Source organism: Sus scrofa, chromosome 17, assembly GCF_054392235.1.
Source record: "Sus scrofa isolate SSC_HxYL_T2T_F1_AM1 chromosome 17, Sscrofa_HxYL_maternal_Yorkshire_Landrace_v2.0, whole genome shotgun sequence".
Classification (NCBI taxonomy): domain Eukaryota; kingdom Metazoa; phylum Chordata; class Mammalia; order Artiodactyla; family Suidae; genus Sus; species Sus scrofa.
In genome coordinates, this window is record NC_139399.1 from 46,249,813 (window position 1) to 46,265,061 (window position 15,249).

At 43.6% G+C, this 15,249-nt stretch overlaps 2 protein-coding genes across 6 annotated transcripts in view; one reads left to right on the forward strand and one right to left on the reverse strand.

The window, feature by feature from the left end:
- The window catches only part of MMP24OS (MMP24 opposite strand), a 120,138-nt gene that overhangs the window by 56,736 nt on the left and 48,153 nt on the right, over window positions 1–15,249 (reverse strand). For 2 of the 3 annotated variants that reach the window (XR_014832251.1, XR_014832252.1), the window contains exon 5: window positions 6,358–6,467. The exons of the other annotated variant lie outside the window; for it this stretch is intronic. The gene's annotated coding sequence lies outside the window, so the exon portion shown is untranslated. The remainder of the gene's footprint in view (window positions 1–6,357; window positions 6,468–15,249) is intronic. 3 annotated transcript variants of the gene reach the window in all.
- The window catches only part of MMP24 (matrix metallopeptidase 24), a 48,558-nt gene continuing 47,078 nt past the window's right edge, over window positions 13,770–15,249 (forward strand). The window contains exons 1-2 of one of the 3 annotated variants that reach the window (XM_085003711.1): window positions 13,770–13,880; window positions 14,077–14,153. Coding sequence is in view for 1 of the 3 variants with exons in the window: in XM_021077693.2 (XP_020933352.2) it covers window positions 13,938–14,153 (216 nt within the window). In the remaining 2 variants the exon portion in view is untranslated. Of the gene's footprint in view, window positions 14,154–15,249 lie in introns of all 3 variants that reach the window. The other 2 variants (XM_085003710.1, XM_021077693.2) reach the window with 2 other exon arrangements.

The window sequence follows — 15,249 nt, forward strand, 5'->3', positions numbered from 1 at the left end:
TCATTTTCCCCATTCCCATATCCTGGGCAATGTATTAGGTGCTAGGGTTACTCAAACAAGCACAAGCCATAGGTCAAACATTTGAGAAGCTTAGAAAGGGAGATTTTTAATAAATAATCATAATACATTGTGATAAAGATAATAAAACTATGTACAAGATCTGGGGGAGCTCTGATCTTGGGCAAGAGGGTTCAAGGAAAACTTCCCAAAGCTTTGAGATAGTTCTTGATCCGCATGTGGTACATCAGATGGTGGTGGATCGAGGTTGGGAGCAGAGGAAGCAGCATGCCACTTTGGCAGCTGATGTCTAAGTGGGCACTCCAGGAGCAAAGCCAGCTTCATGGATGTGCAACCTCTGCAGTCACACAGGGCCTCACACTTAGAAGGGCCCTCACACTTGTTTTGTGTTTTTTCTCTCTCTCTCTTTTTGTTTTTTGTTTTTGTTTTGTTTTTTGGGGGTTTGGTTGGTTTTGTTTTTTTTTTTTTTGCTTTGTAGGGCCACACTTGCAGCATATGGAGATTCCCAGGCTATGGGTCTATGTGGTGTAGCTGCCAGCCTACACTACAGCCATAGCAACGCCATATCTGAGCCACATCTGCAAGCTACACCACAGCTCATGGTAACACTGGATCCTTACCCCATTGAGCAAGGCCAGAGGTCGAACCCGCAACCTCACGGTTCCAAGTTGGATTCGTTAACCACAGAGCCACAGCGGGAACTCCTGTGTTTTTTCTCTTTAGGGCCACATGGGCGGCACATGGAAGTTCCCAGGCTAGGGGCTGAATGGGAGCTGCAACTGCCTGCCTACACCTATGCCAGATCCTTAACCCACTGAGCGGGACCAGGGATCAGACCTACAACCTCATGGATACTAGTTGGGTTCGTTATCTCTGAGCCTCAACAGTAACTCCCCTCACACTTGCTTTAATGCTCTGCTGTCACCTTCATGGAATTCTTTTGGGGGAGAGGGGCTGCACCTGCAGCACACCTTCCCCTGGCCAAGGATTGAATCTGAGCCACAGCTGGGACCCACGCCACCGCTATGGCAACACCAGATTCCTAACCCACTGTGTCAGGCCAGGGATCGACCCCACACAGCCACAGAGACAATGCTGGATCCTTAACCCACTGTGCCACAACAGGAACTCTCATGATATTCTTTAAACAGGGGGCTCTGAAATTTCACTTTGCATTGGGCCTGAAAATTACATAGCAGGTCATACAAGGGGGCAAGATAAAGGCAGGAAAACCTGTCAGGATGCTATAGTTGGAGTAGGAGATAATGAGGGGGATAAATTAATCTTGTCATAACAGTAATATAGATGCACACTGTTCTTTTCAACACCTACCTAGTGTTCCTCTGCTTAGATGTAGCAGTTTCCCCAGTTGGAAAATATTTAGGTTGATTTTGATCTTTCGTAATTACAAAGAAGGCTAAAATGAATGATTTTAGACATTTGTCTGTGTATATATTCAAGGATTATCTGTCTAGGGCAAATTCTCGAAATTAGAATTGATGAGTCAAAGGTATGTTCATTTTCAAGGTTGACAGGTATTGGTAATTTGTATTCCAAAGAGAGTCTACCAATTTATATCCCTTCTTGTAATACTTTCATGGTGCCCTATTTAATACTCTGTAATATCCAACTGTTTGATATTTGCAGTCTCATAGGTGAGAAAGCAATAGCTCATTGTTCCAATTTGCCTCTCTTTAATTACAAATGAAGTTGGACTTAAAAAAAAAAAAGAATATAAGGAGTTCCCTGGGGGCCTAGTGACTAAGGAATCAGCATTGTCCCTGCTGTGACTCTAATTCAATCCCCACCCTGGGAACTTCCACACATACCTCATGCCCCCAGGCAAAACCAAAAACAAACAAAAAAATATAAGTCCATACTTCTGTTTACCCGAAGCCCATTTTGTACTTTGCCTTTTTTTTTTTTTTTTTTTTTTTTTTTTTTGTCTTTTGTTGTTGTTGTTGTTGTGGCTATTTCTTGGGCCGCACCCGCGACATATGGAGGTTCCCAGGCTAGGGGTCGAATTGGAGCTGTAGCCACTGGCCTACGCCAGAGCCACAGCAACGCAGGATCCGAGCCGTGTCTGCAACCTACACCACAGCTCACGGCAACGCCGGATCCTCAACCCACTGAGCAAGAGCAGGGACCGAACCCGCAACCTCATGGTTCCTAGTCGGATTCGTTAACCACTGCGCCACGACGGGAACTCCGAGAATGTTCTTAAGGGAAAAAAAATCTCAGTGGAAAATACCCCTCCCTATACTATCATTTGAGGCTGAATTCTGAGACAGAGGCAGGGGACTGAACTGGGGCTTCTTCTTCTTTTTTTTTTTTTTTTCTAGTAGATTTTTCACTCTTTATTTTGATCTATAACACCCAGAGGAAAAACAGGAGTCACCATGCTGAAATCTTGCTTCTAAATACAATAGATACAATATTTAAATGTTTCAATGAGAGAGGCTTTAGATACAGATATGGTAACACTAACATTTTGCTCGTTATGCACTTTTCTTTTTCATACTCCACTGAATAAGCAACAATCTGAAGGCATAGGAAAATATAGCAATAATAAAACACTACATTGTGGCTTATAGAGTGATGCGCTTCTTTTAGCAATAACTCTATAAATAGTTTTATTATCTATTATCAAGAAATATTTACAGTCAGCCCTTTGGATACAAAAATTCTGTTTCAATCAATTGTAGATCAAAAGCATTGGGAAAATAGTAATTTCCAGATTTCCAAAAAATTTTGATTTGCAGAGCACCAACAAGTATTTACATAGAATTTACACTGCATTGGTGATTTAAAGTATATGGGAAGATGTGTGTAGGTTATATGTAGTATTACCCTGTTTTATATAAGAAACTTGAGCATCCTCTCAGGTTATGGGGGAGGGGGATTCTGGAACCACACCACCCCCGCTGTATTTTGTAGTCATTATAGAAATTTCATAAGCAACTATTATATATTAAAGGAATAACCATAAATTATTTTTGACAGAAATATGTCTCAAAATATACCAAAGGATTTTGTAAGCATAATGAGTATATTTCTAGACAAAAAATTGAACTGGTATTAAGTTAAATTTTGAAAACTAATAACATTAAAATAAACTGCAGAGGCTAAAAATTTACCACTTTTATGTGTTTCAAGAAACAAAACTATAAAAAACAACAAAAACAACAATTTGTATATGTTTGCAAAACTTGATGCATTTATCTCCAGAATGAAGTCTTGAACTGGGACTTCTCTACATCCTAAACAGTTGGACCCTTTCCTTCCTCCATGCCTTCACTCTCATTTTCTCTCTCTTTTTTTGGTCTTTTTTTTTTTAGGGCCATTGCAGCATATGGAGGTTCCCAGGCTAGGGGTCTAATCAGAGCTGTAGCCACCAGCCTACACCACAGCAACGCTGGATCCAAGCCGCATCTTCGACCCACACCACAGCTTACGGCAATGCCGGATCCTTAACCCACTGAGCGAGGCCAGGGATCAAACCTTTGTCCTCATGGATGCCGCTCTGCGACAGGAACTCCCATCCCCATTTTCTACCAATTAACACTTCACACACTCCTCCGTTGCTTATAACTTATACTGTGTGTGGGAATGTTCAGTGTTTATTGCACATAAAACAATTTAGTTTAAAAAACATTTCTTGTTTAGAGGGCTCATCTCAAATGCTACCTCCTTGATCTCTGATTTTCCACAGCCAGAGTGACCTCACTGGCTCTGAAATTCTGTAGGATGTTATAACGTGTTGTGGTTATTTGTCACATCTTATATGTGCTCAAATCTTAGCTCTTTTACCTGAAGACAGTCCCACTCACCACAGTACCTTCCAGAATGGCTGCTTAGTAATGTTTACAGAATTTTTGATTAATGAATGAACAAAGAAACAAGGAGTTAAGGACATAAGCTTTAGTGTCATACACTTGGGTTTTAGTCCCAGTTTTCTAGGTGTATCACTGGGTAAATCGCCTCTCCTCTCACCCCTTCTTTGGAATCCACCTCATAGGATAATTTGAGGATTAAGTGATGTAACGTTGATAAACTGCTTTGCACATAATAAGCCCTCATTAAATGTCAGCTGCTATAATAGGAATTCAGAGGAAGGAGCAAAATCGACAAAACATACTGAGCTGGATCATACTCTCCAACCTCCCATCTATACTTTTTTTAGATCCCAAATGAGAACGTCATCCTCCTCTATTCTTGTTTTTTCTTTTTGTCTTTATCTTTGGGGCCACTTTGTCTGGCTTCAGGCCTAGGGCCCTCGAGTACCAAGAATATCCCAGTGCTGCAGAGTTTTGGGACCACTCAACTGTTGCCTTATTTATAAGCAGCAAGCGTCTCTCTGTGGCTGAGCTAGCAAGTTAGTTTCTTCCTACCCAATGTTAAAGGAAAAAAAAATATTCAATGACACTTGATAAGACACAAATAGGAAGACTTTATTCACAGGAAGGGGCCTATGGTGATAGGTATAGGGTCCACTGTGATGGAATTTTACAGAGGGAGAGAGGAATTAGGCTCAACTATGAATACAGAATGAGCAAGTGGGAATTTATAGTCAAGGAGCAGGGGATGGAAAATTACTAAGAAGGCACTAAGAAGAAACCTCAGGAGTAAGGAGATTCTGGCTAAACTGACCTAACAGGATTCTTGCTGAAGACAAGCTAGGGAGATCAGACCACACCTGGGGGATGGCAGAGGGTGAGGGACCTGACTAGGTATGGAGGGTGATAAGATACCGAGAGAAGGGTGGTTCTGGTTAAACTGACTTAGCCAGGTTCTTACTAAAACAGATTTTGACAAGAAAGTACACAGATGGGCCTAGGAAAAGGTTTAGGAGCCTGACTAAAATTGGGTCAAGCAAAGAATCTTTATCACCAAATGGAAAGCCTTCTGGTATCTGCAATGAGAAGTCAATGTGATCTGCATCAGTCAGAACGACCATCATCAAAAAGCCTACAAATAGCAAATGCTGGAGAGGGTGGGGAGAAAAGGGAATCCTCCTACATTGTTGGTGGGAATGTAAATTGCTACAACCACTGTGGAAAACAACATGGAAGTTCCTCAGAAAACTGAATATAGAACTACCAAAGGAGTCAGCAATCTCACTCCTGGGCATATATCTGGACAAAACTATAATTCAAAAAGATGCATGCCCCCCATGTTAACTGCAGCACTATTCACAACAGCCGAGACATGGAAACAACTTAAATGACCATCAACAGATGAATGGATTAAGAAGATGTGGCACAGCGGAAACAATCCAACTGGGAACCATGAAGCTGAGGGTACCAATCCCTGGCCTCGCTCAGTGGGTTAAGGATCCGGTGTTGCCATGAGCTGTGGTGTAGGTCACAGACGTGGCTCAGATCTGGTGTTGCTGTGGCTGTAGTGTAGGCTGGCAGCAACAGCTCTGACTGGACCCCTGGCCTGGGAACCTCCATATGCTGCGGGTGCAGCCCTAAAAAGGACAAAAGACAAAAAAAGAAGAAGAGGATGTGGTACATATATACAATGGAATACTACTTGGCCAAAAAACAACAAAATAATGTCATCTGCAGCAACATGGATGCAACCAGAGATTCTCATACTAAGTGATGTAAGTCATAAAGAGAAGGACAAATACCATATGATACCACCTATATGTGGAATCTAAAATACAGCACAGATGAACCTATCTACAAGACAGAAAGAGACTCACAAACATAGAGAAATTTGTGGATGCCAGAGAGGTTTGGGGGGTGGAGTGAGATGGACTGGGAGTTTGGGGTTGAGAAATGCAAACTGTTACATTTAGAATTAATAGACAATAAGGTCCTACTGTATAGCACGGGAAACTATATCCAACCTCCTGGAATAGACCATGATGGAAAATAATACTTGAAAAAAAGAATGTTTATATATATATATATGAGTGAGTCACTTTGCTGTATACCAGAAACTGGCACAACATTGTAAATCAACTATGCTTTAATAAAAAAAAAAAAGAAGAAGAAGAAGAAGAAGTCAATGTGATCCAGAAAAAAACAAAGCACCATGGGAGGGAACACAAAAAGCACGGTGTTTTGGAACTTCAGGAGTTTTATAGCTCAGTTTTCAACTTTTTTTGCTTTGTTTCAACAGCCTTATAATCCATCTCCCTCTTATATGAGGGCTGTTCTGAGAAAAGCATCTAGCACAGTGCTGGACAAAAGTTAAGTAACCAAGAAATGCAAGATCCCCCTCCACTCTCTTCACTACGCTGGGCACAAATTTATACTCCTATAAGTCCTTTCACTGCAGATGAAGCATCCTAGCTCATAGCCAGCTCTCCACGTGCATACCTACCATGTATTCAGGGACATGGCTTTAGCAATTCTCCCCCTCGCCTGCAGCATCAATTCTTCTCTCTCTATTGGATCATTCTCGGTCAACGTTTAAACGTCAATTCTCCCATCCTGAAAACAAACCAAAAAAATAACCCTCTTTGGACTTGACTTCCTCCTCTTGCTGCCACATTTTCTCTTCCCTTTGTAGCAAAACTTGAAAATAGTATACACACTCAACATTTTCAATTCCTCTTCTATTCTCCTGAACTTACTTCAAATCTGATTTTTGTCTCCTACATGCTACCAAAACTGCTCTCTCAAGATCACGGATTCTCCCCACATAGGTTAATATGACAATCTTTTTTTTTTTTTGGCTGCTGGCTACACCCACGGAATGCAAAAAGTTCCTGGGCTTAACCACTAGGCCACCAGGGAATTGCCGATGATCATTTCTTAATCCTTATATGATTGGATCTATAAGCAGCCTGTAATACAGTTGCTTACTCTCTCTTCCTTAAAACACTTCCTCTACTTGGCTTCCAGATTTCTCACTCTCCTAGTGTTCTTTTTTTCCCCTCTTCTTTTTCATTGTCTTTCGCTGATTCCTCCTCATTTTTTCCAATCTCTAAATATTAGAGTTGCTCCAAGGAAAAGTCATCAGAACTCTTTTCCTTTCTGCTTTCACTCATTTCCTGAATAATTTCTTCTGGTCTCTCAGCTTTTAAATATTATCCTGAAAACCTCAAATTCATATTCTAGTCTAGACCTCTTTCCTGAAGTTAGATGCACACATAAAACAGCCTACCTGTCACATCCACTTGGTGTTTAATAGACATCTCCCAGTTAATCTGTCCAAAACCAAGCTCTTGATATTTCTCTTCAAACCTGTCCCTCCTACAACCTTCTTTGTGTCAGATAATGGCAATTTCATTCTTGGAGTTACTCAGGTCAGAAGGCTTAGCATATAAAACAACTATAATAAAAAAATTTTTTTAAAAAAGTTTGAAGTTCCCATAGTGGCTCAGGGGAAAAGAATCTGACTAGCATCCAGGAGGACACAGGTTCGGTCCCTGGCCTTGCTCAGTGGGTTAAGGATCCTGCATAGCTAGCCATGAGCTATGGTGCAGGTCGCAGACTCAGCTCGGATCCCATGTTGCTGTGGCTGTGGCGTAGGCCAGCAGCTATAGTTCCAATTTGACCCCTAGCCCAGAAACCTCCATATGCTGTGGGTGTGGCCCTAAAATAACCAAAAAAAGAAAGAAAAAAAAGAAAGAAAGTTTAGTGTATCTTGACTTCTCTTTTTCTCATACCTCATATCCAATACATTGTACATTTGGTCAACTCTACTTTCAAAATCTACTGAGAATCCAACTACATCTCACTATCCCTACCTGGACTCTGGTCCAAGCCATCATCATCTTGCACTTGGATGGATTACCATGATAGCCTCCTAGCTGGCCTTTCTGCTTATAGCCTTTCACTTATTCTCAGCAGGAACCAAAGTGCTTCTGTTGAAGATAAGCTAGAGATATTTCTTCTGACATATAGATGGCCAAAAGGCACATGAAAAGATGCTCAACATCTAATTATTAGAGAAATGCAAATCAAAACCACAATGAGGTACCACTTCACACCAGTTTGAATGGCCATCATCAAAAAGTCAACAAATATCAAATGCTGGAGAGGGTGTGAAGAGAAAGGAACACTCCTACACTGTTGATGAGAATGTAAATTGGTACAGCCACTAGAGAGAATAATAGGGAATTTCCTTTAAAAACTAAAAATAGGGCTACCATATGATCCAGCAATCCCACTCCTGGGAATATATCCAGAGAAAGCCATCATTCAAAAAGATACATGCACCCCAATATTCACTGCAGCACTATTTACAATAGCCAAGACAAGGAAACAACCTAAATGTCCATCAACAGATGAATGGATAAAGAAAATGTGGTATATAAATACAATGGGGAGTTCCTATCATGGCTCAGTAGTAACAAACCTGACTAGTATCCATGAGGATGCGGGCTCCATCCCTGACCTCACTCAGTGGGTTAAGGATCTGGCATTGCTATGAGCTGTGGTGTGGGTCACAGACTCGGCTCGGATCCCACATTGCTGTGGCCAGCAGCTGTAGCTCTGATTCGACCCCTACCCTGGGAACTTCCATATGCCAAAAGCGCAGACCTAAAAAGCAAAAAATAAATAATTTTTAAAATAAATACAATGGGATATTATTCAGCTGTTAAAAAAAGGAATAAAATCAGAGTTCCCGTCGTGGCACAGTGGTTAACGAATCCGACTAGGAACCATGAGGTTGCGGGTTCTATCTCTGGCCTTGCTCAGTGGGTTAAGGATCTGGCATTGCTGTGAGCTGTGGTGTAGGCTGCAGTCGTGGCTGGGATCTGGCATTGCTGTGGCTCTGGCGTAGGCCAGTGGCTACAGCTCCGATTCGACCCCTAGCCTGGGAACCTCCATATGCCGCGGGAAGTGGCCCAAGAAATGGCAAAAAGACCAAAAAAATTTTTTTAAATTTTTAAAAAGAATAAAATAATGCCACTTATAACAACATGGATAGACCTAGAGATTATCATACTAAATGAAGCAAGCCAAAGACAAATATATGATATTGCTTATGTGTGGAATCTTAAAAAAAATTATATAAATGCACTTATATACATAACAGAAACAGATACAGATCTAGAAACAGATATAAAAACATTTATGGTTACCAAAGGGGAAAGGGAGAGGGAGGGATAAACTAGGCATTTGGGATTAACATATACACACTACTATACATAAAACAGATAAACAACAAGGACTGACTATATAGCACAGGGAATTATACTCAGTGTTTTGCAATAATCTAAAAGAGAAAGAATCTGAAAAAGAATATATATATATGTGAATGTGAGTATAACTAAATCATTTTGCTGTACACCTGAAACTAACACATTATAAACCAACTGCACTTCAATTTTTTAAAAAAGAAAGATGTTTCTTTGTTCTAAAAATCTTCTATTGGCTTTTTCCCTCAAAGAGGTACCCCTTCCCTTCATAGCCCTCATCCCCTAATACCTTCACTCTTCTTCCATTCCAACCACACTGGTCTCCAAGTTGTTCCTCAAACCTCCCTGGCATGCTCTGTCCCATAAGTTTTTCACTTGCTAGTCCCTCTACTGAGTTCATTTCTCTTCCCTTCTTGTTCCTTCAGGTCTTTACTTCTTCCTGAGGCTTTTCCTGACTGATCTATCTAAAATCTTACCCCACACACACCTACACCTTTCAGCTTTCATATCCCAGTTCCTTGCTTTTCTCAACAGCTATTACTAACTTTCTTTCTTTCTTTCTTTCTACACATGTTATTTTGTTTGTTTTCTGTAACACTCAGTGTAAGTTCCATGAAAGGAGGTTTTGATTTGATTTGTTCACTGCTCTATCCAAGCAGCTAGAGCAGTGCTGGGCATATAGTAGGTGTTTAATAAATATTTGTTGAACAATTTGTTGAAATGCTATCATGTCACTGTTTTATTCAAAACACTTCAGTGATGTCCTATGGCTAATAACAAGGTTCTCAAACCTTTTGGTCTCAGGATTGCCTTCACGCTCTTAAAAGTTATTGAGGACTCCAAAGAACCTTTGTTTATGTGGATTATATCTATTGACAATTACCACACTAGAAATCAAAGTTGAGAAATTTTAAAATATTTACATATTAATTTATTTTAAATAATAATAAATGTGTGAATATCGATAACATTTTAATGAAAAATAACCACATTTTTCAAAACCAAAAAAAAAAATTTAGCAAGAATGATATTGTTTTACAGTCTTGAAAACCTATTTAAAGTCTGATGTAATACAAGGTAGTTCTACTCTCATATCTATTTCTGCAGTCAATCTGTCATGACATGTCATGAAGCCTCTGCACAACCACATAGTCCACTCATGAGAAAATGAGAGTCAAAAAGAAAAATATAATGTCTGAGTATTATTAGGAAAATAGTTTTGATCCCCTAGACCCACTAAAAGGGTCAGAACCACGCTTGAGAAGTGCTGGCCTAGAGCATGAAGGAGTCCACAAATTCCTTCACATGACATTAACATCTATCCATGCCTTTGTACACACAGTTTCCTTCCCACTCTATATAGCACACTCATCCAAGGCCCATCTCACCTCCTTCCATCTCTAGACAGTTGTTCCCTCCTCTCTACCCCCAGAATATTTTTCTATTCTCTCTTATAGCATATATTATGGTATTTTCTTGCTGTTCATTTAAGCGTCTATCTTCCCAATGGATTATCTTTCTAAAGAAAGCAACTATAACCTAATCTCCTTTATATCCCCTGCCCAGATAGCACCCAAAAGATATTTAATAAATATTTGTGGAATAAAGAAATAAGAAAGATGATGAAGAAAGAGAAGGCTGGCTCCAGTTTCCCTACAGGGAGCTCTGGCACTGATATAATTAATGCTTCTTGATAAGATTACCAACACCTCTTTTATAACATCTGCTCCATTAACTATGTAGTTTACAAACTGAATCCCAACCGTTCATGCGGTCTTCCTCATAAAGTGGAGAGGGCAGGGTCATTAGTTTTATTTTACAAATGAGGAAACCAAGGTCAAAGAGATGAAATGATTTGCCCCAAAGTTCACAACAAATTACTGACAGTCAATATTCTGGTATCTGAATCTAAGTTCAGGGCTTTTTCCATGAAAAAAGGGAAAAGGGAAGTCAGTGCCCTAGTGATTCCATCTTAGAGTGTTACTAAAGCCTCTAAACCTCTTCTTGGGCTGGCTTCACAATGCTCTCTAGACCTTTCCTTAGGGTTACATTTTATTAGTATCCATTTGCTTATACCAACCTCTCCCTTCTTTATCATAAATTACCTACTACAGCTCACATCCACCATCCTTGCTAACTGTCTCATGGACCACTTTAGCCCTACCTCCTCATTAGCAGTTCAACAAGCATCTGGCATTAGGAGTAAGGAGATGAATAGGACAGATCTTGTCCTTAAGATGCCCAGTCCAGTCTGTTCCTTTTCACTCCTTGGATGTACTGTTTCCTCCTTCTGGAATATACTCTCTCCCAAATCTTTTAACTTTGAGCAGTTTGTTGCTCTTTCCTCAATGTTTCCATAACACTTTGTTCCCATCTCTGTCATAATTTATAATATGTAACCAAAATGACTTGCTTATGTCTGGCTGCCTCCTAGACTGTTAGCTGTTCAATGGGTGTATGCAGTCTTCAGTCTCTGTGAGCTCCCTGACACCTCCAACCCCTCTCCCTCTGCTTGAAATGCTCCTCCTCCTTCCCATATATTCCACAACCCTGATTCCTCAATCTTTTTGACCACTCTTTAGATTAAATATATATGTCTCAGCAGAGGGCCTTTAAGCTCTTGCTCTTTTCAAATCCAATTTTTCAGTTTCAAGCTATCATATTGACCTGGATATCTCCAAAATATCTATTCTCCACCCTCTTCTGAACTCATTGCTATACCCATCTCGGGGAATTTGTGGTCACTTCGGTCTCAGGGGGTGTGAAGTCAAACTCCTTTTCGAGTCCCTCAAGCCAGTTCCTCCTTATGACAACTCCATTTTTGTGAAGAAACCACCACCCATCTTTCTAGACGTGTCATTACTCCAAACTCCTTTCCCTCTTCTTTTTTGCCTGATGTCTCTTAAATCAGTCCCTTCCCTAACCCCCGATAACCATCCTAGAAAAAAAAAAAAAGGGTTCTGAAGTCAGATCGCTTCAGCTCGGCCATTTATAAGTCATGCCAATTTGGCAAAGTTTTTCAGAGATTTCATTTCCTCATCGTAAATTGGGGATGATAATAGCATCTTTCATAGGGTTTATTTATGAGGATTAAGTGAGATATAATACAGTAAAGGGCTTAGCCCAGTGCTTTTTACATAGTGGACATTTAACAAAGGCTAATTATTTTCATCATTATTTCTCTGTACCTAGATTGCTGCAGTAATCTCCCAAATAATCTCTCTGCCTCCTCTGGTCATTATTTTGTACACTGGGAGGGGAACAAATATGGACCATCTATTAAATGTCAAGTAAGTCATCCTTACAGCAACCTTATGTAGTGATAGCAGGATCTTTTTTTTTTTATAAAAATGGGACAGAGCCAAGATTTGAACATAGGTGTGACTCTAAAGCCTGTTCCCTTTCCATACCTCCAAATTGCCGGGTAATCATAAAACACCAATTTCCACCCACTATCCTGCTCAAAAGAAGAAAAAAGAAAGAAAAAAAAAAAGGCCACTTTCAAACACTACCACTTTTATGTCCCTTCAGAATATAATACAAATTCACTTTCCTAGGATTTACAGTCCTGTACTCCTTCCCTATGTCCCAGAACTTTTCTATAGGAACCTTGTGCTTCAGAGAAAGGGATCTTGCCCCAGACACCTGTTGTACACCCTCACCTTCCTGTATCATGCCCTTTCCATCCCTCTTCCATTGTTTCAGTCTAGGCTTTCCTTTAAGACCTAGCTAGAGTTGTCCCACGCCCCAAACCTCGATAATGCTTGTCCTGACCGTCTCAGGCCTCTATCAAGTCTCCTCTGACCCCAGAGCACCTGCCCCTATGCTTTTTGACACTCCGTGTTTGCCGGCCTGTGACTCTTTGCACTTACGTTTTCTCACCAAGCTGTAAACCTCTCCACGTCAGGGCATCAGTCTTTTGTTTGTTTGTTTGTTTGTTGTTTTTTTGGAGAGGGGATTGTTTGTTTTTCTTTGTATCTCAAGTAGCCCAGTGTCCTACATATATAAAGTGTTCAATAAGTATGGGTTGTTTTGGATGAAAGATGATTTTCCCAACTGGTTGATCTCTCTCTCTCTGGGGCTGAGAAAACGAGCTTCACCTTAATTTCACCTAATGCGTCCAGGGCAATCCCCCTGAAACTCTCCAGGGGATTATTCTTTAGTTTCTCAACCCCCTGCTCTCCCTTCTCCGTGGCTACCCTCTCAGCCCCTCTCCTCCAGGCTGTTTCTTTAGCTCATTCCCTCCAGCCTTGCCATTACCCCATGGCAGCTCTTCACACCCCGCCCCCATCTCCTGCTATGTGCCCCCTCACCCCCTCTCCCCCAGGACTATGCCCTTGGCCTCGGACCTCCAACCCGGGATATCCTCCCCTCACAGCCGAGACGTGATTCTATTTCCAAGACTATTTATTTAGCCTCTTCCCCCTCTCTCAGGGCTGCCCCTCGGGCCCCCTTCCTCCAGTTCCACCCCTTTGGACCCTGCCTCCAAAAGCAGTTCTTCTGGCCTCTGCGACCCCCGCCGCAGCGCCGCTCCTCGGCCTGTGTCCCAGGGCTGCCTGACAGCCGCCAGCCCGGCGGGTCTGGCCTGGGTGCTGCCCCCGCGCCCCTGGCCGCCCCCAGCCGGGGCGGGGCGCGCGGAGGCGGGGGCGCGCTGGCGGCCGAGGCGGCAGCGGCGGCGAAGACAGGCGGGCCGGGCGCGTGTCCGCGGCGCGGTGACTCGGCGGCTCCGCAGCCGCTGCAGCGGGAGGACCCGGCCGGAGCCGCCGCCGCCGCCGCCATCGCAGCCGGGCGGCCGGGCCCCGCCGCCGGGATGCCGAAGAGCCGGGGCGGCTGCGCCGCGCCGGGGCAGCAGCCAGCGGGCCTGGCCCCGCGCTGGAGCCGCTGGCGGGCCCCGGGGCGGCTGCTGCTGCTGCTGCCCGCGCTCTGCTGCCTCCCGGGCGCCGCGCGAGCGGCGGCGGCGGCGGCGGCGGGGGCCGGGAACCGGGCGGCGCGGGCGGCCGAGACGGAGGCGCCCTTCGTTGGGCAGGTGGGGCTGGCGCGCGGGGCCAGGGCGCGGGCTCGGGGCCTCCGGGCAGGGTGGGGGGCGGCGCCGGGGCCAGGCCTGGGCCGGGCAGCGCCAGAAGCCGGGGGTGGGGGGGCGGAGGGGGTGCGCCGAGGGTCTGCTCCTGGGGTCCGGGCCAGCGGTCCAGGGCGGGGCGGGAGCTAGGAAGGGCCGCGTCAGGCCCCGGCCCCCCCCACCCCCCCGCCGGAGCCGCTTCAGCACCGCGGACAGGGGCAGCGGGCGGGGGCGGAGCGGGAGGGTCTGGATTGTTGTGGCGGTGGTGGGGTGGGTGGCCTGCATGACTATGTGTGAGGGAAACCGTACGACGCCTGGGAGTAAATAGTAAGCGCAGCCAGTCTGTTGTGGGTTGGAAGAAGAAACCGAGGATGCTCAAGCTGGAGAGGAGAGGGTGGGGGGAGGGGGGCGGGAGACGGGGGAAGGATTCGATCACTGTCTTCATATCTGAAGGGCTGTCACGTGGAGGAAGGATAGACTTGCTCTGCGTGGCCCCACAGGACAGAACTAGGGCCGACAGGGGTGGGGGTAGCGGTTGCAAGAAAGCAAATTTCGCTCAATATACGCAGAAGTTTGTAACAATCGGAGCTGCTCAACCAGCTTGGGAGGCGGTGAGCTGCTCATCACAGCCATGTGCAGGCAAAAGCTCTAGGAGGGGATTGGATGGATAAATGCATAATACCTGCATGGATACAAGCATAATAATAATAATGCCAGCTAGCATTTACTGAACACTCACTGTGTGCCAGGCCTGGTGCTAAATGTTATATGAATTATCTGGTTTAATCCTTGTAACTATAATTCTAATTATTTTCTTCATTTTTACAGATGAGGATACAGACTCAGAGAATTAAGTAACTTGTCCAAGGTCACACAGCTAGTGAGTGATGGAGTTGAGATTCTAACCTAGGCAGGCCAAGTCCAGTCTCCACATTTTTAACTATGACATTATTCCAAGTCACACAATGGGAGAGGATTTGGTAATGTTTCTGGTCTCTTCCAACCTACAGGTCTGCAATTCTGATAAGCGATGTTGGGACAGTGGGTTTTTTTGGCTGAGGAATAT